This window comes from Schistocerca americana, chromosome X, assembly GCF_021461395.2.
Source record: "Schistocerca americana isolate TAMUIC-IGC-003095 chromosome X, iqSchAmer2.1, whole genome shotgun sequence".
NCBI lineage: Eukaryota > Metazoa > Arthropoda > Insecta > Orthoptera > Acrididae > Schistocerca > Schistocerca americana.
Window position 1 is genome coordinate 368969161 of NC_060130.1, and position 22925 is coordinate 368992085.

General features: G+C 44.4%; 1 protein-coding gene across 1 annotated transcript in view; it reads left to right on the forward strand.

Moving 5' to 3' along the window:
- Positions 1–620: 620 nt before the first annotated feature.
- Positions 621–22925, forward strand: part of LOC124555150 (transforming growth factor-beta-induced protein ig-h3-like) — a 326998-nt gene continuing 304693 nt past the window's right edge. Inside the window, exon 1 of the mRNA XM_047128967.1 lies at positions 621–750. Within this exon, the coding sequence (XP_046984923.1) occupies positions 629–750 (122 nt within the window). The 5' untranslated portion in view covers positions 621–628. The remainder of the gene's footprint in view (positions 751–22925) is intronic.

Genomic DNA, 22925 nt, shown 5'->3' on the forward strand with positions numbered 1-22925 from the left:
CCTCATGTCAGCACGTTATAGGTGTCGCCACCGGCGCCAACCTTTTGTGATTGCTCTGAAAAGGTAATCATTTGCATATCACAGCATCTTCTCCCTGTCGGTTAAATTTCGCGTCTGTAGCACGTCATCTTCGTGGTGTAGCAGTTTTAATGGCCAGTAGTGTGTACTTATGATTTAATTTTACTCATTACTGTCAGTGTTGCTTCGTGATTTCTGGAACTTTCGAATGGCTTTAAAGAGCACATCGTTCCATATATGTTAATTAAAGAATATTACCCGTAGAACAAAATTGTGTGCTCCTCTGTCCTCATCCATTTGCCGCAAACCTCGCTCCAATGTCTCGAACGGCTCACGAAATAAAAGAGGTACAAGTTTCGAGTTTTGTGCTATAGGTCTGGTCTTTACTAGTTCCCACCGACGGAGCAAGATTTCTAACTCTAACGACCTCGACGTAGACGGCAGCCGAAAGAGCGAGGAAAAAAGCGTTCGCGAATGGGCGCAAGTGACGGCCAAAAAGACGGTCTGGAGGCCGGACTGGTTGGAGGGCGTGGGCGTGTGGGTGGGGGCCTGCGGTCGGCGGCGGCAGCGGCGGCGGCGGTCCGCGGCAGCGAGCAGTGAGCAGGCAGCCATGGCCCCGCGCACCGCCCTCTCTCTGCTGGCGCTGCTACTCGCGCTCGCCCTGGGAGCCGCCAGGCAGCGCTCGCCGTCGCGCATCCCCTGGTGGAACATCAAGGTCGCCCAGGAGCAGGGGTAAGTCGCATGCACGCGCTAACTCCCCCTTCCCTAAATTTCCCTACTTCTTTCTCCGGATGCAATGACAGCCTCGTCACTAGGAGCCGTGAATAAATCGCCGATGTTTTTCTATTACTGCTGACCAGCTCAGTTACCACATTTACAACCTGAAGCCTTTGACATCCAGCTATTCTGTACTATTCCAGAACGGATCAAACCTAGTCACATGTTATACGGCACATGAATCTCATGAGGTCATTACACTTTGTAACGCCTCGCGCTACCACTATTGTACATCGTGACTTCCCATTTTGGTCTAATTGCCTTATAACAGCTGATTTTTAACGCCTTATATTTTGTGAAGTATGCTTCCGTATATCTTCCTATATCCAGTATCTTCTCAACCGTAGTTTCATTTCTTTTGAGCATACAACCAACGTTCCATCTCATACGAGCACAGTGCATATTTAAGACATGGAGTTGCTAGACTTGCAGTGGTAGGATTGTGGTTCAGGTCATCAAGTTTTATGCGTCCTGTAGCTACAGACAAATATAACTTCCGCCGTAACGTTTGCTACAGCTGCGTATGTCAAATCTTAAACAATCGTTCGTGTATGTGGAAATAGGAAAATTAACAATGGAAACCAAAATCTTCCGCAAATTATCTTTGTTACGGAGGATTTCGTCAGCGGCAACTATAATGGTTTTCTCACATTGCTCTGAAATACATCACGTTACTCACGTCCCCATGTCGTTCATTAAAGTCTGCCCATACTTAATATTTATGTCCTCAGACGAGCCAGTGAGAAATTACTTACTTCGGCATGTATATATCTGTATAGCTTTCCATCAATTTGTCTTTTATTTTATTTAATATTATCGCCTTCAAATTTACCCGTGAGACTTCTAAGACACGTGCACAGTAAAACCTTTCTTCCTGCTAGAGAATTCCTCGTCTGATATACCGCTATTAAAGACTGTAATTTACTAAATCATATCATTGTTGGAAAGATACTATCAGAATGTTGTAGACCTGACAGTGCCGGCCGTTGTGGCCGAGCGGTTCTAGGCGCTTCAGTCTGGAACCACGTGACCGCTACGGTCGCAGGTTCGAATCCTGCCTCGAGTATGGATGTGTGTAATGTCCTTAGGTTACTTAGGTTTAAGTAGTTACAAGTTCTAGGGGACTGATGACCTCAGATGTTAAGTCCCATAGTGCTCAGAACCATTTGAACCATTTTTTTGTCGCTGCCGTAACAACAGTTCCACTGCCTCTGCCCACGTAGTGCTTTGCTAGGTCAGCCCAACCAATAACTGACGAATTCACAGCTCTGACCCTTCCATGCGGTACGATCTTCCCTTTCTCTGACCTGTGGACTGGTATACCCAGGTAACTGTAGGAGGACCTATAATTCAACGTCCTTCCCGAACAACGCTGCATTGTAGCCAGTTTCACGTACAGCGTGGTAGGAAAGTTGATATTAACACTTAAACATTACGTGTTTACATTATTTCAAGACAAAAATGATCCCAGCTTACTGTACTGCATTAAAACAGCGCATCGATATGGGGATCACCAACGTTGTTACAGTCATTGTATCTAACAAGCATGTTGTGGTACACACTCTCTATCCCATCTGGTGTGTCTTCAGTTTCTAGTGTGGCTGCCAGAACTCGTGCAAGCGGATCTTCCTCTGTCTATACAGAAGTCTCGTAAATTATACGACACCATAAGAAGTAGACCAGACGAGTTAAATCCGACGATCACGGCAGCCACGCGGTTGGACCGCCTCGGCCTAGACATCTTTCACCATATTGTCCCTCGAGATGTCTCCGAACTGCACGTGAGAAAAGAGGTGGTGCACCATCGTGCGGAAACCACATTTCCTAACGGAAATTCAGTGGCACAGCCTCCAAGAACCGGTCATCCTGTCTATCCTATTGCATGCCAGGACAAGCAACTCTTGAGATTATTCTCTTTCCCTCAGCAGACGTGGACTAGTTATACATCTGACGGACATGGGTTCCTACTATGTACTCACTCCCCTCTACAAGATCGAAACAGGAATTTTCGAAAGCGCTGTATACAGCTGATTGCCAGAAAACTTTTTAATTCCCCAAAATATATATCGAGAAATTTCTCCTAAAGCAATCCCACATATCATATTCTTGAGCTGGAAATGATGGCAACCATCCAAAATTCACACGTGGTACGATTCAAATAAGGATGTATTCTCTCGTGGTACGTGACGGTCGGAAAGATGACGCAAACCATATCACTCATTTTGTTAAATTGTCATTTCTCTTCCGCCTATCTGAACACTTAGCTGTCATTTGCCTCTTGCTTAACGAACTTCGCTACACGTTACTTTCAGCACCTTTGAGATAAATTAATCGAACTGCTAAAAATCTGCAGCGTGAATCAGCGTCGTTGCTTCTGCGTAAACTGGAACAAGGAAGAGCTGTCGGCGATAAGTCGGTCTGCCGAACCAATAACAGGCAGTTTCTCGGGTATGACCCGTTCGTTTCGAGAAGTCCCATTAAGATAGGGGAGAGAATCAGAAAAACGCAGCGGTCTTGTGGTAGCATAACGAAGCTTTTGAAATGGTGAGATATTTGCAGTCTTCCTGGATCCCATTCGTATTCCAAGTCTAACGCAAGTACTTGCCGCTCTCTTTATCGTCGAGAACTACGTCTGATGACGTAAGGATGCAATGTTTTGTTCACATAAAATATTCCGTATCAGCGTTCCTTAGCCGCAAATCTATTGCAGACTTTTTACGTACTCCGGAAGAACTTACTTTTTTATTTCAAGATTCAGGACATTTTTGGCGTATCACTGTTTTTTGGTACTTCAGGCTCCTAAGAAGGCTGCACACTCACTGCGACGTGTAACAACTCGTTCTCTTTTATTCTTTTTCGTTATTCTTGTTCTTTCTGCGATTTAGTGACTCATCTACGGAGAGGTCATGGAGACGGCACAGTGGTTCAACTGGACGTAAACGACGCCAAAAATATGCCACGTCTTACTTGAAGGAAATATCTCACCACTCGGATAGCGTGAGTTAAAGCTACGACAAAACCTAAATGAGGACGGACAAACTGGGGTTCGAACCTCGCGAGAATTTTCACACCAACTGCCTCAGTTCTCATGCAAACAGTGTGCAAGAAGAGTGGCTTGTTGGGATTTATGATAAAGATGGTAGCATTGTTAAAAAGCTCAGATACGACGATCGCATGTGTACATGTGAGAAGATTTTTTTCAACTTTCAGTGTTCGTAAATCACAGCCTCTTGCAATGTATCACTTGATGATAACCACGAGGCCAAAAACTGTATTAGTGAAAATAGATAATTTCTACAGTCAATGGCGACTACTATGTCTTTTTAAAAAGTTTTACATGACTGCAAACCCTAAGCATGAGAATGTAACGCAGTATACTGTTCAGAAAATGAAAACGTGAACTCATGTTTCACATGCATGTTCATTTCAATGGACCACATGGTTTCACATGATCATACAGATACAAAAGACCAAGCAAATCACAAACCCTAAGCATGAGAATGTAACGCAGTATACTGTTCAGAAAATGAAAACGTGAACTCATGTTTCACATGCATGTTCATTTCAATGGACCACATGGTTTCACATGATCATACATATACAAAAGACCAAGCAAATCACCGTGTATTCGTATTAGCGCCCATGATATTATTTAATAGTGGAAAAGCAATGAAATTTTTTTGGAAATTTGTGGTGATCTCCAGTAGGACCAAACCGCTGAGGTCATCGGTACCTAGGCTTACGCTCTACTTAATCTAACTTAAACTGACTTACGCTAAGGACGACACACACCCCATGCCCGAGGGACGACTCGAACCTCCGGCGGAGGGAGTCGCGCGAACCGTGGCAAGCCGCCCTAGACCTGGCGGTTCAAAGCAATGAGATATTAAAATTGCAAGCACAGATGACTGGATGGAAACTGGATACTGATTCCCACGTGTTATATGGAAACAGTGAACTCCAATAAAGAAGTAATATTGTCCACGTTGAATACATACGACTGCAAATTATCTCGCGTAGATAAATTTGAGTGGCCGAGCGGTTCTAGGCGCTTCAGTGCGGAACCACGAAGCTGCCACGGTCGCAGGTTCGAATCCTGCAGCGGGCATAGATGTGTGTGATGTCCTTATGTTAGTTAGGTTTACGTAGTTCTAAGTCTAGGGGAATGATGACCTCAAATGTTAAGTTTCATAGTGCTCAGAGCCATTTTTGTTGTTGTTGATAAATTTGATGTTTCACGAAACACGACTACACAAATGCAGTGCAAACAAGCACCCATCTCACCACAATTCAGAAAGATGTCACTTCAGTGTACCCATTTCTTTATCACAAGGCGGTGTCTGTACTCAACAGACCGACACGTCCTCACGCCACCAAGTGGAAGAACAAATTTTTCGCTTTGTCCTCCAATCTTGCGGCCCATACTAACCAACTCTGCCCTCCTAGCTTTTATACTGGCTAGCTCATCTCGGAGTTTAGGCGACTTGCTTGAGACATGTCTTGCAGTTCCCATCTAAAGATAAATTACTCTAGCAGACGGATAAGGGACTGAGGTTCTGTAAGAAAGAGAAGTGCTTGTAGATGCGTGCATGAATCGCTGATGAAAGACTGTAGGAGAAAGATGTGGAGCTCCGTTTCATCTCATATAAACGTCCCACACGCGAGAGTACCTTCAGCATCTGCCTGAAGAGCGCCATGTTGGCACATCAGTATACAAGGCCACGAGTGATTGTCAACTAACTCGCGCACTGCCATTGGCGTATACCAACGTTTGCCACGAATGATCAGTGCGAACGATCTCTTTCCATGCTTCAAGAGTCCAATGGCAGTATTTCTCCGTCCACGCTGCGTGACGGCAAACGTGTTCTGCGCATCACAAAAAGGAGGCGTTTCTGGACGGCGTCATTGCTCATTTGTTGTTCGTGTCCAGCACTCAGCTTCTGAATGATTTTCTGCGCTGTGGTACATCTATCCGCTGTCAACAACCCTCGCTAGTTGAGAGTGACCGCTATCAACCGTGCGTTCTTAGCTGCGGCAGTTGGCTCTGGCTACCGAGAATCTCACGGTAAGCACACGAGACGATGTACGTGAAGTCCTCAGAGAGAGCCTCGTACACGCTGTGCAGACGGCTGGTACAAGGTCTTGCGACATTCGAGTAATGTGGCACGCCTAACCATTTCATCCGCCGTGGTAGCAGGAGCATTTTTATCTTCAGCACAGCTGCTTTCTCTTATTCGGTTCTACATGTTCATATTTTTTGGGATGAAAGTAAGATTGTTATTACTCTTTTATTTTCTCTTGCGTTCTACATACATGACGAGTTCTAAGTTACGCAGTCGACTGTGGAATACCCTTTGGACAAATTAGCTCGTTATCATTAACTGATGCTCCAAGGCTCAGTAGTGCCACGTGCACAGTCCACATCTTAAGCTCATCATCGGGTCAGTATAACGACAGGCAGAGACCATGTGAATTTCAGTATTTTACGAATACGTAATATTTGGTTCACAAGCCACATTATGCAGATACTGTGGCGTCGAGACTCTGACACGCGACAGGTGAGATGTTGCAGGGAAGTTAGTCAACATACAGGCTAAGGTGTGACGCTGCGCGTTCATGCGAATATGCACATTACTGTGTACATGTTAACTGTTGCCGGCCGCGGTGGTCTAGCGGTTCTGGCGCTGCAGTCCGGAACCGCGGGACTGCTACGGTCGCAGGTTCGAATCCTGCCTCGGGCATGGGTGTGTGTGATGTCCTTAGGTTAGTTAGGTTTAAGTAGTTCTAAGTTCTAGGGGACTTATGACCTGAGAAGTTGAGTCCCATAGTGCTCAGAGCCATTTGAACCATTTGTTAATTGTTGGTTTTTTCTCCGACCCCGCTTGTTTGGTTCCTAGCTTCAATAGTTTTTCGCTAAGGCATGAATTGTACTTCTTAGACTGAATTTTGGGTTGCATACATTTTCTAGATGCATTCATAGTTTTGAAAACAGGCTAATTTCTTTCCTACTGTTGTGTTTCTCCTGTCATAAAATGCATTCTCCCATATTATTATTGTTACATTTCGGTACACCTGTGCTATCATTACCTGGTAGTCATTTATTTCTTCAAAATTTCAATTACGCTTAGTGGCTACAATGGTACATTCACAACAAGGGTTCTCTGATAATCTTCACCATCGGAATGGAATCAAAGCAACAATAAAGAACAGTTAGAAGCATACATCTGTGCACACACCTAGAATGCAAAGTCATATCCTGTGAACTATGATTCGCAGAAACTGACGATATGTTCCTCTAGGATATCGCCGTCCCTCACGCTTTGCCAGAACGAGTAGTCTGTAGCCTCAAAGATGTGCTACTGATGGTAGCGAACTCGAATAGGGTTCATTGTTGGAAGTGTCGTTCCAAGTCTTTGCGGTAGCCCATCCCAAACAGAAATTGAAGGTAGCATTTAGGTGTTAGGAGTTGTCGGTCAGGCATTCTTTACTGGGGAAGTGGAGTCGTTATTTATCTCAAATGATAATTTAGACATTACTTTTGGGATTTCAGATTTCCTTCCCCAACACTCCCCAATATGAGCTCGTTTTCCATTCCTAATAATGTCGTCATCAACAGGAAACAAATGCATCAACGGGTGAATTTCGGGAAGAGACACTCGTCCACCGTTTCTAGTTCTGCTTTTGTTTGGTGTGCTCTTAATGTGGAAGATTACAGAAAGTATCAACATAGGATAGTTCTTCTAAAAGCGTTCACCATTGGCTCAAAGTAATTTGCACTACTTTTGCGTACAGTGGGAGCAGATTGGGTTCTGCGTATTTTGTGTCTCTTCCCTCAGACTGAGTGCATGGAAGTACAGGTATACATGTTTCCTCTGTTCTTTATCTGTAACGTGGTATGTATTTGACATTAAACGATGTTCACTCCTCATCAGAGATCGTACAGAATAAACGAGGGTATGCTGCAGAGTTATGCCTATGCATTTTATATGAAATCTCTTTAAATTTTTAAATAAAATAAACGCTACTAACATTCTACATCTTGAAACTTCCTGGCAGATTAAAACTGTGTGCCGGACCGAGACTCGAATTCGGGACCGTTGGCTTTCGCGGGCAAGTGCTCTACCATCTGAGCTACCCAAATACGACTGACGCCGCCTCCTTACAGCTTTACTTCTGCGAGTACCTCGCCTCATACTGCCAGGAAGTTTCATATCAGTGCACACTCCACTGCAGAGTGAAAATCTCATTCTGGAAACATCCCCCAGGCTGTGGCTAAGCCATGTCTCCGCAATTTCCTTTCTTTCAGGAGTGCTAGTTCTGCAAGGATCGCAGGATAGCTTCTGTGAAGTTTGAAAAGTAGGAGACGAGGTACTGGCAGGACGGGGCGTGACTCGTGCTTGGGTAGCTCAGATGGCAGCCGGCACGGTAGCTCAACGTGTTCGGTCAGAGGGTTAACTGCCCTCTGTAATAAAAAAAAACTGAGTGAATGGATCATTAACGAACTTCAACGGGCGTCAGGTGACGTCCGCCACGAACAATTGAAACGAAAAATAACGAACAAAATGAGATCACAAAAAAAAGATGGTAGAGCACTTGCCCGCAAAAGGCAAAGGTACCGTGTTCGAGTCTCGGTCCGGCACACAGTTTTAATGTGCCAGGAAGTTTCATATCAGCGCACACTCTGCTGCAGAGTGAAAATCTCATTCTACATCTTTTTTCTTCATCTCTACATATATATTTCTCAACATAGTAACCCCGGTGATAAACACATTTCTTCCAACAAGGGACCAGTTTGTTGATACCGTCACTGTGGAATGTTTGACTTTGTTGACAGAGCCACAACCTTGTACCGCTTCAACAATATCGAACAGAAGTTCTAGAAGGTGTTCTTTAAAGATTCGGTAATAGACGAAAATCGGATGGGGCCAAGTCGGGGCTGTATGGAGGATTCTCGATGACAGTGAACCCAAGGCGTGGATTATTGCAGACGTCACGGCGCTTGTGTGTGGTCTGGCATTTTCATATTGAAGGAGAGGGTGTTCTTTATGTGCAACAGCCCTTCGAATTCGTGCTTTCAGTTTTCTGAGGATATCTCACGCGCCGACGTACAGTAGTTACGTTACACACTGCCACTTTACACGCGACAATGAGGAGCCCTCTATCGGCAGAGGGTTGCAACTTGTGTCATCGAAACGAAAAAGTCGACCGAGTAATATGCACGACATGTAATACCTGAATCGATATTGTGAGCAGAATAAAAAGCTCGGAGGCATTACTTTCATCACCTTGGAAGGCTAGTTACCATTAGTAATCTTCAGGTTGTCAGATTCTGGCGCTTCAGTTCTCTGATTCTTCTTAGTTATAATGTCTATGTTTGTATTTGATATTGTTTGCTTCTGATACAGCAAATAAAATATAATCGTACGATTACATTATAATGAATAACAAAACACCAAATATGATTTAATTTCTATACTCTGTTCCTCACCACCAACAACAACGTTCGACGGGTGACCGCATCTAGTTCTGCATTTCAAATAGTGGAAAAAGTATATCCGCTCTTGTCCAAGCCTTAGATTACCCTCAAAAATAGCAACAAAATCTTCACTAGCGTAGTACAGTAGCTAAATTCGGAAACTTTCGACTTCGAAAAGTATTCTTTTCAGTTTGATGTACAGGGAAGACGAAACGCAGCTCACTACAGACCAAAGTGAGACGAAAACGTGGACGAACAAATTTCGATGTACTTGTTTTGCTTATTTTACCGTGAAAGGATGAGCGAACAAGCATACGCAGGACTGTATTGATACGTTCACTGTTTGGTTGTTCTTATAAAGACATTCGCTCTAGTCAGTGACACCCTTTACTGTTGTGACAACAGTTACGGGCCTTTCCGTAAGTACAGAAATAAGTAAGTCAGGACGACTTGACAGGGATTAAGTTATTTTCTGCAAATCCTAATTACCGGTTACTACAGCAGAGCGATATGTGAAAGACCCAATCGAGCGAGGTGGCACAGTGGTTAAGGCTCTGTACCCATCTCTGGGAAACGCGAGGTTCAAATACCCGTCCGACAGTCCAGATTTGAGTTTTCCGTGGTTTTCCTAAATCGATTAAGTTGAACATCAGAATCATTGCTTTGAAAAGGCTACTGAAATATTATTCGCAATTCTAGTCTAAGATGAACTCGCGATTCTTCTCCAAAAACGTTGACGGACCGTTATATCCTTTCGTCTCACTTTCCCACGAGAATGTGGCTACGACCCCGACGTTGAAAAGTATTTTTCTCTTGTGGAGGTATAAGTTGGCGAATGGAGGGGGGCGAGTGGGGGGGGGGGGGGGGGGGTTGGAAGGCACGCAGCTTCTTAGGATAACTGAGGAGGTGAACCACGGCCTGTTCACTGTTGTCGTCAATGAGCCTTAGAAAGATGAAACAGCAGTGTGTAGCAATGCACGTTCATTTTCACTTGATCATGTAGTTAAATTATTCATGTAACTTTTAATTCTGTTACGTCACTGTGTATATGACACAAGACCAACAGAACGTAACATAAACATATTTCTTAAAGAACTAAAAAGCACATTAATAGCACATTGAACCATGAAACGCCAAAATGAAACCGGATATGAAAATAGGAACAATAATAATCATAAGAGATATAAAGATTAAGAATTTTTTATTCTACGATGCTTAGCAACGAGAAAGGGAAGGGACAGGTGTTGGTCGTTGTCTATCAGACTGATACAGTTAGGCGTTTCCATAGTAATAATTTGAGACAAATACGGAATATTAAAATCAGGATGTAGTCAGTTAAATACACAGTGTCCGCGGACTAGTTGTTAGCTTCGCTAGTAGCTGACGCCAAGGTGTCAGTTACATTTCGGCGTGAACATGTCAAATTTTTATGAGATAGGCAGACCTGAACCGGGGTTTATTCTGCTGTGTAGAGCCAAATGAGAAGCTGTCTGACAAAATCAGTAGGAAATTTGACAAAAGAGTTGAAGTGGTTCCCATTTTTATTTATCTGAATCGTGCAACAATGAAAAGTGAGGTGCCAAGTACGGCATTACCCCTTTTAAATCTCATACTATTTTTTTTTCTCTGCGGGCTAAAGGAATGCTTACGACACGACTTGCTTACGACAGGAGCGTGCATCAAATGTCCGTTGGGAAATCTTGAATTACATTTGCTATTTTCCCTGTATCGCTCCAGATTAATGATTGGATGGTTTCACGAATAAATCCAGTCCTAATCCTTCCCTCATCCTCGTCTAGTAGCGCTAGTAACGAATCTGAAGCGTTAAATCATAACATTTCTGCTCTACTTTCCTTCCTCCACAAAATTAGACGATGAACTGGTGAGTTCGTGGTGGCACAGCGGCTACGTTTAAAGTTGAGCTGTTTAACGTAGGTATTCTAGTCAGTGGATCGTGTTACAAAAGTATTTTTGGCTGAGCGATGCTGAAACGCGGGTTGCACCAGAAAAGCGTGTGCAAATTCTGGTATAAGTTCGGAGCGGACAATGTAAGAAGCGATATTTTCAATGGCAACAAGTGCGGAGTTCCTGATGACTTGGCGATGCCACTCTTAATCATAAATAGCGGTCATAACGCAGCAGTTACAAAAAAAAAAAAATCTGTGATAGCTTTAAGTTTGACAGTTAGCAGTTAATAATCATTGACTGAAACACTTGAAATTACATTTTTGACACGCAGTCTTAGCTTCCGCAGAGCGTGTGGAGAAAAAACAATTGATTTCTCTATAATACAACGTTGGGCGTTGTATATGGGTTAGATAAGCTGATAAAAGATTGAGACATTAGTCACATAAATGCAAGCATAAAAAGTCTCTTTCAAAGAGATTCATCTAATACTGGTGTGTGTAATTGCAGAAAATTGCTCTTTACTTTTAGCGATGAAGAAATCATGGTGTGATGAAACAAAGTAATTGTTTAAAGCGTGTAATATTGAGTAAAAAGGGAATTATTCTAGCTAATAAAATTAAAATATAACGTTGTATTTTCTGGGCCCTTTGATACAAATGTTGGATACGTCAAGTAAAATGCTATTTTTGCGCGAAAAGCAACGAATCTGTTCGTATTGAAGTTGCATAAAAGGCAACAGATCTCAAATGGCTCATGCACTATAGTACGATGGACTTCTCAGACATGTAACTGGCCTGTTGTTATTAGTTTACTGTTTAATAAATTAAAACAGGTATCTGTGACAGCCACTTTTCATTTTCTCCCACGTCGCGTTTCGACGGCTTACACGCACATCGTCAGGTAGATTACGGGATTACATTTTTGTTTGCTGGAGATTGCCAATAGTCTGCTTTGAATTTCATTTCGACTGTGTTCCAGAAGAAAGAACCCTGAGTATCGGCATAAATATACATTTGCAAATGGTTCAAATGGCTCTGAACATTATGGGACATAACATCTGAGGTAAGCAGTCCTCTACAACTCAGAACTACTTAAACCTAGCTAACCCAAGGACATCACACACATCCATTCCCGAGGCAGGATCTACCGTAGCGGTCGCGCGGTTCCAGACTGCAGCGCCTAGAACCGCTCGGCCACCACGGCCGGATACATTTACATCTTTCTTGTTTGTATGCCATCTAAACATGTCGGCACAGTAGCTCAGCGTGTTCGGTCAGAGGGATGCCTAGGTGAAATATTCAGTGATGAACTTGAAGGGGTGTCATGTGACGTCCGCCCAGACTAAATGACGAGAACAATAACGAACAAAATTGGGAAAAAATGAAAATCTGTATTTATGACCACACGCAGGGTTCTTTCTGCTGGAACATATTCGAAAAGAAACTCAGAAAAGACAACTGGCTACACACGGCAACCAAAAATGTAATATAATCCACTTATCGACCTGAAGATGAAGGCGCAAGACCTCGAAACGCGTCGTGGCAGAAAATAAAAGTGACTGACAAAGACATTGGTATTAATTCATATTTTAAGTTTCAAATAAGCGCAGTTTTCGAACCATAGTCCAACTTGGACAATATAAGATACAGTTTATTGTTGCCTGGATTTGACTAAAACTAGGTTACGATGAGTGTGAAACTAAGAAGTCCCGCTAGATGTTTAGACTGGTAAGGGGTTAGGTATCACGACGATAAAGGACGTAGCGATGCCTACAGTAATGTAAAATATGTTGACTTTCCTCTTTGATTAAGGAAATCATGAGTACAAGAAAACCTTTCAAGGGAAACGAGTTACAACCCGCCTGTGTCGCATTCATGTATTAGAAGAGCGATGGCAGCTTCGCCTTGCTATTCAAAGTAAAAAATTGAAAATGTGGGGTCGCCTTCATATTTGCGATGGCATTGCTGGCCACTGTATTTCATGATTAGCCACCGCACGCCTGGCATCGCGCCATAATAGCTATCACCTGCCAGCACCACATGAACGGGTTTATACCTCTGCGTATCAGACCACCTTTAGTTCCCAATTGGCTGAACTCCCAGCTTATTCGGGAGGACGTCAGTTGAAATCCGCGTCCGACAATCCAGATTAAGGTTTTCCGTGATTTTTATAAACTGATCCAGACAAATGTCGGGATGGGTCCTTCGCCAGAGCACGGTCGGCTCCCTTCCCGATCCTTGACAATCGGAGCTTCCTCTCCGTCTCTAATTACGTTAAACTCTAATCTTATTTCCTTCCTTTCCAAAATTAATTCACGATATCATATGTAGCAAGAAGAAATTAAGAATACATACAGGAATAACGTGACGATATGTGTACTGAAAACTATTAAAGAGTTTTATTTTTCTTAGTAGTCCATAGCTTCTTAATCAGTGGATGCAAACTTTTGAAATTGGCCACTAGCATTCTGTAAGAATAGTGGGCGCCGGGGATGTGGTGTAGCAATAAAGAAAAGTCGTATGGCATGGCTGAAAGACCCGGAATGGCAGGCAACGCATTATCTGCATGTCTTCTATAAGCAACTGTATCGATTTTGCTCTTGAGTGTTTACAAGAATACATATTTTTCAAAAGTTCTACTTCCTTCTTTGGAGCATTCCGATCTTTCGAAACAGCTTGTTTGTTATTTGATAAACGAAGTTCTAGTGAACCATAATGAAGATACACAATGAATTGCGAATACATACCTTGTAACGCGCAGCATCTTCTGCCGGCCTGATGGCGACAACGGTGTGTTATCACATAAACTCCATGGGACAACGAAAGCGTTGGGTACCGCCACTGTCCATTACCGCTCAACAGACGCTCACAGATCATTGTTCGGAGATAAATCGAATGGGCACAAGGCACGCACGATGGTATCCTAGATGGGGTCAGTAGGAATGAGGTCAGGTTACCATGGTGGGCACACGTGCCGTGGAGAGTTCTGCAGTTAATTTTAAGACACTTCGGGAGAATTGGGGTAGTGCAGGTCGTCCGCGGTTTTTCTGTAAAGTCCACATTATCGACCAGTTGGTTTTTGACGGAGAGAGACGATGGCGGACCCCACTGAATCCCATGAAAACGTCGTCAGTATGATAACGTTTCCTAACATAGCTCTTTTGGCTAGCGCGATTTGACTTCCAACGAGTATACCGGCTCATCAATCTAGGTGACCGTTTTTCATACTCCAATTGTCCCTTGTTGGTTCTCCTAACCCTGTGCCCCGTGACATGCGGCGAACAGCGGTTCACATGACTTTTCTATCACACAGGAAGGAGACGGCTGTGTGTGGCCAGGCCGCTCACCAGTTGTTAAGCCGTCGGCACACGGATCGTGCTGTCGAACGTTAACGTTGAGCGTGCGAAGTTCAACGTGCTGCTGAACGCTCAGGAACGATGCTACTTGTGCATACGGTACGTGGGTCCCAACGTGGTGTACGCGATCGCAACGCACTCCAGCGGCAGTTGTTTCTAGTAGTTCGTAAATCACACTATTTACTCAACGAGCGTGCGTAAAATTTCCACGTTAGCTCTATTAAAACGCACATTTTCTCCATCGTCCACGAAAAGGAAAGTACCATGTCCAATCAATAAGGACACAGGCTTATAACAGTTCCATTACAAACAGCGGGGTACAAGTTGGAATACTTCTCTGCATACGATAAACATTATTTCATCATTCCCACATTTTAGTAAAACTCCAGGGTCAGGCTTACTTGATCACTGTTCCTACCCAGTAGCAGAATCCTTGCAACATGTGAATTACGAAGCGTAAAAGAAAAAGGAACAAAATAACTTTATACAAGTAGCGCAAGCTGTCCTGTAGATTAAGCCAATCGAACAAAGTCACCCCTCAAAAAAAGGTGAACTTATATTTACATAACATCAAATATTATAGCGTATAATTATATTAAACTAATAATAAAGTATCAGAACCTAATAATGCGAATGTTAGGAAAAAAATTTTTTGTACTGTTAAGACGCGAACCACCGCCCCAACAAAAAGAGCTTATCAGAGAGAGACGCTAACCATTACGCTAAACCCCTTCGACCCATGGTGTACTTAATCATATTGTATTACAGCTTGCTAAAACCGTTAATCGTAGATAATTATGTTACTAATTGAAATTTAATTATAACAAATTTTACCAAGAACAATGCGTTTTTGGTGGATCTTCAGTGTGTCGCTGCCTTCAAATAGCCTACTTTTATAATACGCAGGTTACAATAATTCTTTTGCCACGAATACGATGTTCCTCACAATGTTATTGGAACGAATCACACAACTAACAACGGGTTTTTCAGTGATTCTCAATTTGCTGGTGCTCAGAAACGGCATATATACATATAGGTTTGAAATGAACGCCAATATGGCGCCTCACAACTCTGTACTGATGGGAGACGGCGTGCGTGTGGCGTAGTGGCGCTGTGCCATCTCATTGGTCAACGCTCAGACGCACGCTCAGAATATCTGACATGCCAGATATTGCTCTGCACGTTCGGAAAGACTCCCGAACGTGCTATTCCACACTATGACGTCAGAAACTCGGCACGCTCAACGCTCAACGTTCAGATGCACGGTCCGTGTGCCGACGGCTTTACTATCCAGCGCTGAATCGACGAGTGCTTTGCTGCAAGCTGCACCGTGACTTTACCCACGATATTCAACAGCGACCTGTTATCAATAGTTTGTTGCCTGCGAGAGTCGACTCAGGTCGCGGCGTCTACAACCGTATTGAATTATTTGTGGTGCAGGCGACACACAGCAGCACGTGTGGGGACAGTGCCAGGTTATGGACTGTCCCATGCTATCCGTATCCACAATCACATGTGCCAATATATGACGCGTCTAGTCTAATCTGCATCTTCATCCCCCTCAATCGATTAATTTCATTTCAGTTCATTAAAATCAGTTCAAATAGTCTGTAGGTTTTATAGTAGGATAAGCTCTTATAGTGGCAATCTACCGTAATTATTATAGATAAAATAAAATAAGCTCTCTGTGATCGGCGATGAACTACTCTAAACTAAACCCAGGGCTTAGGTACAGAGGACCACGCGATGTCGACAGAGCTCTGCTACATAGTGTCCCAATGGCATCATTGGACGTCAGTTTGGTTGGAGAGGGGTATAGTTTCGTACCGTGGTCGAAAAATACACCTCGCGTAGTATTTATTCACAATATGACCAATTCTGATGGAAATACTGTTTTAGGGTAGATTTCGAAGAATGTGCTCTGCGGTCGGTGACGTTGAAACTTTCGTGCTTTTTCGCATTATTTGTGGTACAGCCGACTCACAGCAGCACGTGTGGGGACAGTGCCAGGCTATGGACTGTCCCATGCTATCCGTATCCACAATCACATGTGCCAATACACCTCGCGTAGTATTTATTCACAGTATGACCAATTCTGATGGAAATACTGTTTTAGGGTAGATTTCGAAGAATGTGCTCTGCGGTCGGTGACGTTGAAACTTTCGTGCATCATTGGTCTAATGGCAGTGGGAATTTCCGCAGACTTTTAGAACAGATTTACTGAATGCGATAAACCTCCATATTTCATACGAATGCTGGGTTTGTTCCTATGATAAAGATATCGGCCAGTTTGCTTCTCAATCCTTTTGCAATCAAAGATCCGGTCCGTTCCTATTGACCTTGTCGTCTACGGGATGGCAAACCCTTAACCTTTATCCTTCCCCCTTCCTACCACGCTTCAGTGATGCTTACTAACCAGGAAGAGACTGAGTGTGTGAGCGCAGTAGTAAATACGTATTGAGGAGGAGCGGGTGCGATGCAAATGCTCAGCCATACTGATTTACAGTGACGAGTCAAATCATTATGACTTATGCGCACAGTGAGACTGAATCCCGCCTTGTGGCTTTGCGGGAATGTGACACGGTAAGGAAAGTATATAAGAAGAACAGAGACAAATGGGGAATCATTCTAGCGACGATTAGGGCTGCAAATGAGGAATCTATAGCAGACTGTTATGGACCGACGCCTGGGAATGAGGATATCGGAAACTGTGAAGCTGGCTGGCGTGCAGTGCTCTTGCTGTCATCAGCATCTACGGAAAGTGGTAGAGGGATAGTGAAAGCACAAGTAGGCGACCACGTGTTGATCATCTACAGACCCTCACAGGTCGTTAGGTCAGAGGCTTACCCGCTCTGTAAAGTAGGATAAGCGGCGACCTGTGTCACATCTGACGACAGCATACAATGTTGGTGCAAGAACAAGTGTTTCAGAGCACACCGGTCAGGGCACATTGTTAACGTGGGGCTGCGAAGCAGACAGCCCTTACGTGTTCCCATGTCGATCTAACGATTGCAGTAGACACAGAATCATCGTGACTGGACCGCGGAGCAATGGAAACATGTCACCTGCTCGGAGAAATCATTTTTGTTGTTACACTTGCTCGATGGTCGTGTCCGTATACACCGCCATTCAAGCGAACGGCTGTTCGAAACGTGCAACATGACGTGGACGCATGTCGGTGGGGGCGATATTATGCTGTTGGGGGACGTTCACCTAGGCTTCTATGGGACGTGAAGCAGTAATCGAGTGCAGCGTGTTAGCTGTGGAATACGTGAACATTACTGTTGACCACTCGCATCGCTTCCCCGACGGCGATGGGCTCTTCCAGCAGGATAACTGACCGCGTCAAAAGGCCAGAATCCTGCTGCAGTGGTTTGAGGAGCATGGTAGTGAACTCATGTTGATGTCTTGGCCATCAAATTCGCCTGGTCTGAACGCTATGGAACACATCTGGTACGTTATCGGGCACACAAACCACAGGCGCGTTGTTTATGAAACCTGTGTGACTTGCGCATCAACGTCTGGTGCCACATACCTCAGGAGACCTACCAAGAACTTGTCTAACTCATTCCATGCATAATAGATGCTGTATTGCGCTGCGGAGGAGGAGCTGCACGTTATTAAGCATGTGGTCATAATGTTTATGCTCATCAACGTGTTTTTAGTTGGTCTCTATAGTTACATAGGTGAATCTCATGATCAGATTCTTAAGCTGTCATGTGCAAAAATGTTGTGAGTAACGGGAAAAACACACGCAGACGTGAGTGAATTCAAGTGGGCCATACGAGGTCTATTTTTTTTCTTTTTTTCAAACACTGATGGGTGGCGACATGGAAACCACAGTGAATATCAAAATTTGTTATTTTCAACCTTTAGCTACACCTTCCAGCTATTTCTCTGCACAGCTTCCGCTCAGACTTAGAGATTTATCGAAGCGTGGTACCAACTTTCCAGTACCCTCATCACAGAAGGCAGCCGACTGTGATATCCGCCAATTCCTTACGCTGGTCGGCAGCGCGTTGTCTGTGTCAATATGTTGTCCTCATAACCAACGGTTCATGTTAGGGTGGATGATTAGAGACTTCCCAGCGGAATCGCTGCAGGAGCGTCCTCGTTGCCCCTGCCATATGGGTCCGAGAATTGCCATGAAGATTGAAACGTATGACAGTTCTGTTATGTGGCAAGCATGAAATCAGGCGAAATCAGTAAGACTTCACACTTGGCGGGAGACTCTTCTTCTAGGCATCCTGACGTGCTCACTGTGCGCTCAGAACTGAAAAGGGCGACGTGACGCGATTAACGGGCATACTAGAGACACTGCGCGACACATCTGCGCAAAGCTGCACCGGATATTCAATGTGGTTTTAATTTCGCGACCAATCGGAGGTTGAAAAAAGATAGCCCTCGAGCCTTGAAGGTAATCGCCACAAATCGAACATACACTCCTGGAAATTGAAATAAGAACACCGTGAATTCATTGTCCCAGGAAGGGGAAACTTTATTGACACATTCCTGGGGTCAGATACATCACATGATCACACTGACAGAACCACAGGCACATAGACACAGGCAACAGAGCATGCACAATGTCGGCACTAGTACAGTGTATATCCACCTTTCGCAGCAATGCAGGCTGCTATTCTCCCATGGAGACGATCGTAGAGATGCTGGATGTAGTCCTGTGGAACGGCTTGCCATGCCATTTCCACCTGGCGCCTCAGTTGGACCAGCGTTCGTGCTGGACGTGCAGACCGCGTGAGACGACGCTTCATCCAGTCCCAAACATGCTCAATGGGGGTCAGATCCGGAGATCTTGCTGGCCAGGGTAGTTGACTTACACCTTCTAGAGCACGTTGGGTGGCACGGGATACATGCGGACGTGCATTGTCCTGTTGGAACAGCAAGTTCCCTTGCCGGTCTAGGAATGGTAGAACGATGGGTTCGATGACGGTTTGGATGTACCGTGCACTATTCAGTGTCCCCTCGACGATCACCAGTGGTGTACGGCCAGTGTAGGAGATCGCTCCCCACACCATGATGCCGGGTGTTGGCCTTGTGTGCCTCGGTCGTATGCAGTCCTGATTGTGGCGCTCACCTGCACGGCGCCAAACACGCATACGACCATCATTGGCACCAAGGCAGAAGCGACTCTCATCGCTGAAGACAACACATCTCCATTCGTCCCTCCATTCACGCCTGTCGCGACACCACTGGAGGCGGGCTGCACGATGTTGGGGCGTGAGCGGAAGACGGCCTAACGGTGTGAGGGACCGTAGCCCAGCTTCATGGAGACGGTTGCGAATGGTCCTCGCCGATACCCCAGGAGCAACAGTGTCCCTAATTTGCTGGGAAGTGGCGGTGCGGTCCCCTACGGCACTGCGTAGGATCCTACAGTCTTGGCGTGCATCCGTGCGTCGCTGCGGTCCGGTCCCAGGTCGACGGGCACGTGCACCTTCCGCCGACCACTGGCGACAACATCGATGTACTGTGGAGACCTCACGCCCCACGTGTTGAGCAATTCGGCGGTACGTCCACCCGGCCTCCCGCATGCCCACTATACGCCCTCGCTCAAAGTCCGTCAACTGCACATACGGTTCACGTCCACGCTGTCGCGGCATGCTACCAGTGTTAAAGACTGCGATGGAGCTCCGTATGCCACGGCAAACTGGCTGACACTGACGGCGGCGGTGCACAAATGCTGCGCAGCTAGCGCCATTCGACGGCCAACACAGCGGTTCCTGGTGTGTCCGCTGTGCCGTGCGTGTGATCATTGCTTGCACAGCCCTCTCGCAGTGTCCGGAGCAAGTATGGTGGGTCTGACACACCGGTGTCAATGTGTTCTTTTTTCCATTTCCAGGAGTGTATTAGGTACGCACAGAAATCTGCAGTATCAGAACTGTTTCTTTTGGCTCAGACGTCATACAAATTTTCAGCGGAACGCAAGAACAGACTGTTGTAAAGTGTTCATCCACTTCTAGTGAGATTGTCTAGTTTGGTCAAGCTTATCACGGCGTAAGGACGCAGTTGAAAATCATAAAACTGCACGCACTTACACGACATAACGAGTAGTTCCTTAGCAAAGCAAGAAGCCTCCTTTTTCTTTTTTTGTCTAACGTGATATGTAAGCAAACAGACAAAAAAATAAGCTAGTCATGGGCAGTAATCTGGCCATCTGACTTGCAGACACCTGTGTACGAGGGTTGGAACATTAATAGTAGCAACTATTTACTTAAAAATAATACAAAATAGATATATGTTTCAAATTTTTATTGTCCCTCAAAGGAGTCACTAGCATTGTGTATAGCCCATTGTGCGTGATATGGAAGTAGTAGGATGCCCTTAGCAGAGTCAGTTGTGTTGATAGCTCGAGTGGAGCGATCTATTGCCCGACGAATCTCTGTAACAGTTCTGAAGAGAATGCAATGAAGTGCATCCTTCAATTTAGGAATCAATTTAAAGTCATAGGGGCCTAAATCCGAGGAGTGTAGTGGGTGGTACAGCTCTTCCCAGCTCCATCGATCGAACAAATCAGTCACAATTTGCGCCATATGCTCCAGAACTTCTTTCTCTAAGCTGTTCGCATGTTGTGTTTCAAAATTCATCAGTTTATAGAAAGAAGCAGCGGCTCTTTCCGGAGGACCCGTACCTAATTTTACAGGACAATACTCGTGCGAATATGGCGCAAGTTTGTTCGATCGATTGGTCTGGGAAATGCTTTACCACTCACCACATTCCCCGTTTTAGGCACTTGTGACGTCAACGTGATTCCTAAATTGAATGAAAACATCATGGCATTCGCTGCAACACTGTTAAAAGATTCGTCGGACAGTAGACGGCTCCACTCGAACTATCAACACAATTGGGGCTTCTATGTGTGTCCTACATTTTCCACATCGCTGGTGACTACTTTGAAGGACAGTAAAACTTTGAAAGATATACCTATTTTACCTTGTACATAAATAGCTGCAACTATTAAAATTCCAACCCTCGAGCATAATTTAAAGTATTAATTTTTCGATACATGCAGCTTAATTAAAATGTAATATATTACAACAAGTAGGTGCACGACTATTAATTCGTCTTAATACGCCAAGTCCACCTCTGGTTTGGTGCCTTGGGCTGAAGGTTGGAGAAACACTTAAAAACATCAGTTTTTTGGCAACAGTGTCGAAGCTTAAATCGTTTATTTATGAGACCGTTAGTTATCTGTGGGATAAATATTAGCTCTTTTTGCTGGTTCCTCCAGGCTATTAGAGATTCTTTTTTCTAGCAGTGTTCTCTTTCTTGACTACTGCCAACCTTCGTGCTCGTTTTTGTCATTACTATGTTAATGTGCTGTTAAAATATGGCTACACAGCTAAACAAGCGATTACTGGCCACAGCCTGAAATTTATATTTTATTTATTAATGTGCAACATGTTTAGAATTTTTTGGCTCATGTATCACGTAGTTCCTGCGTAAGAACAAACTAAAACTACACGCAACGATGAGCTACTAAGCTTGGAACACGTAGCACAAATAACGAATGAAACAGGGTTCTCCCATGTTGCTGCAACACGTTTGCACTACGACAGCGGAAAGATTTATTTATTTATTTATTTATTTTTTGTTTTCGCCCTTGTGCTTAGAAGTAAAGTGTTGTCTGAACGTACATTGTGTGTGTGTGTGTGTGTGTGTGTGTGTGTGTGTGTGTGTGTGACCCTGTAGGAAACGAAACGTGTCTGCCGGCCGCGGTGGACGAGCGGTTCTAGGCGCTTCAGTCCGGAACCGCGCTACTGCTACGGTCGCAGGTTCGAATCCTGCCTCGGGCATGGATGTGTGTGATGTCCTTAGGTGAGTTAGGTTTAAGTAGTTCTAACTTCTAGGGGACTGATGACCTCAGATGTTAAGTCCCATAGTGCTCAGAGCCATTTCAACCATTTTTCGAAACGCGTCTTGTGAATCCATAAATAACAAAATTGGTGACAGGCTTAAAATATGAGCAGTAACATAAGCATTCTGTTGGCATCCGACAAAATATGTTCTACATCTACATTTACATCTACATCTACATTGATATCCTGTGAATCGTTTTTAATTACTTGGAGGAATGTTCCTTTTATTATATCTTATGATAGCAGTTCTTCGTGTTCCATTCACAGATAGAGAGTGGAAAGAATGCATGCTTGTACGACTCTTGACTGATTTTAAATGTATGTGTACTGTCTCTAAGATACGTAGGAGATTGAAGAATATTCGTACCTTTTGTCCTGAAAGACCGTTCTTATAGTTTCCTACGTAATTTTTTGTGAGATGTAGCGTGTGTCCCAGTTAAAACTTATCAACATTTATGGAACATAGCCTTTTGCCCCCGTTACCTGCACCACCGTTCTTTGAAAAGCTTCGTATTCC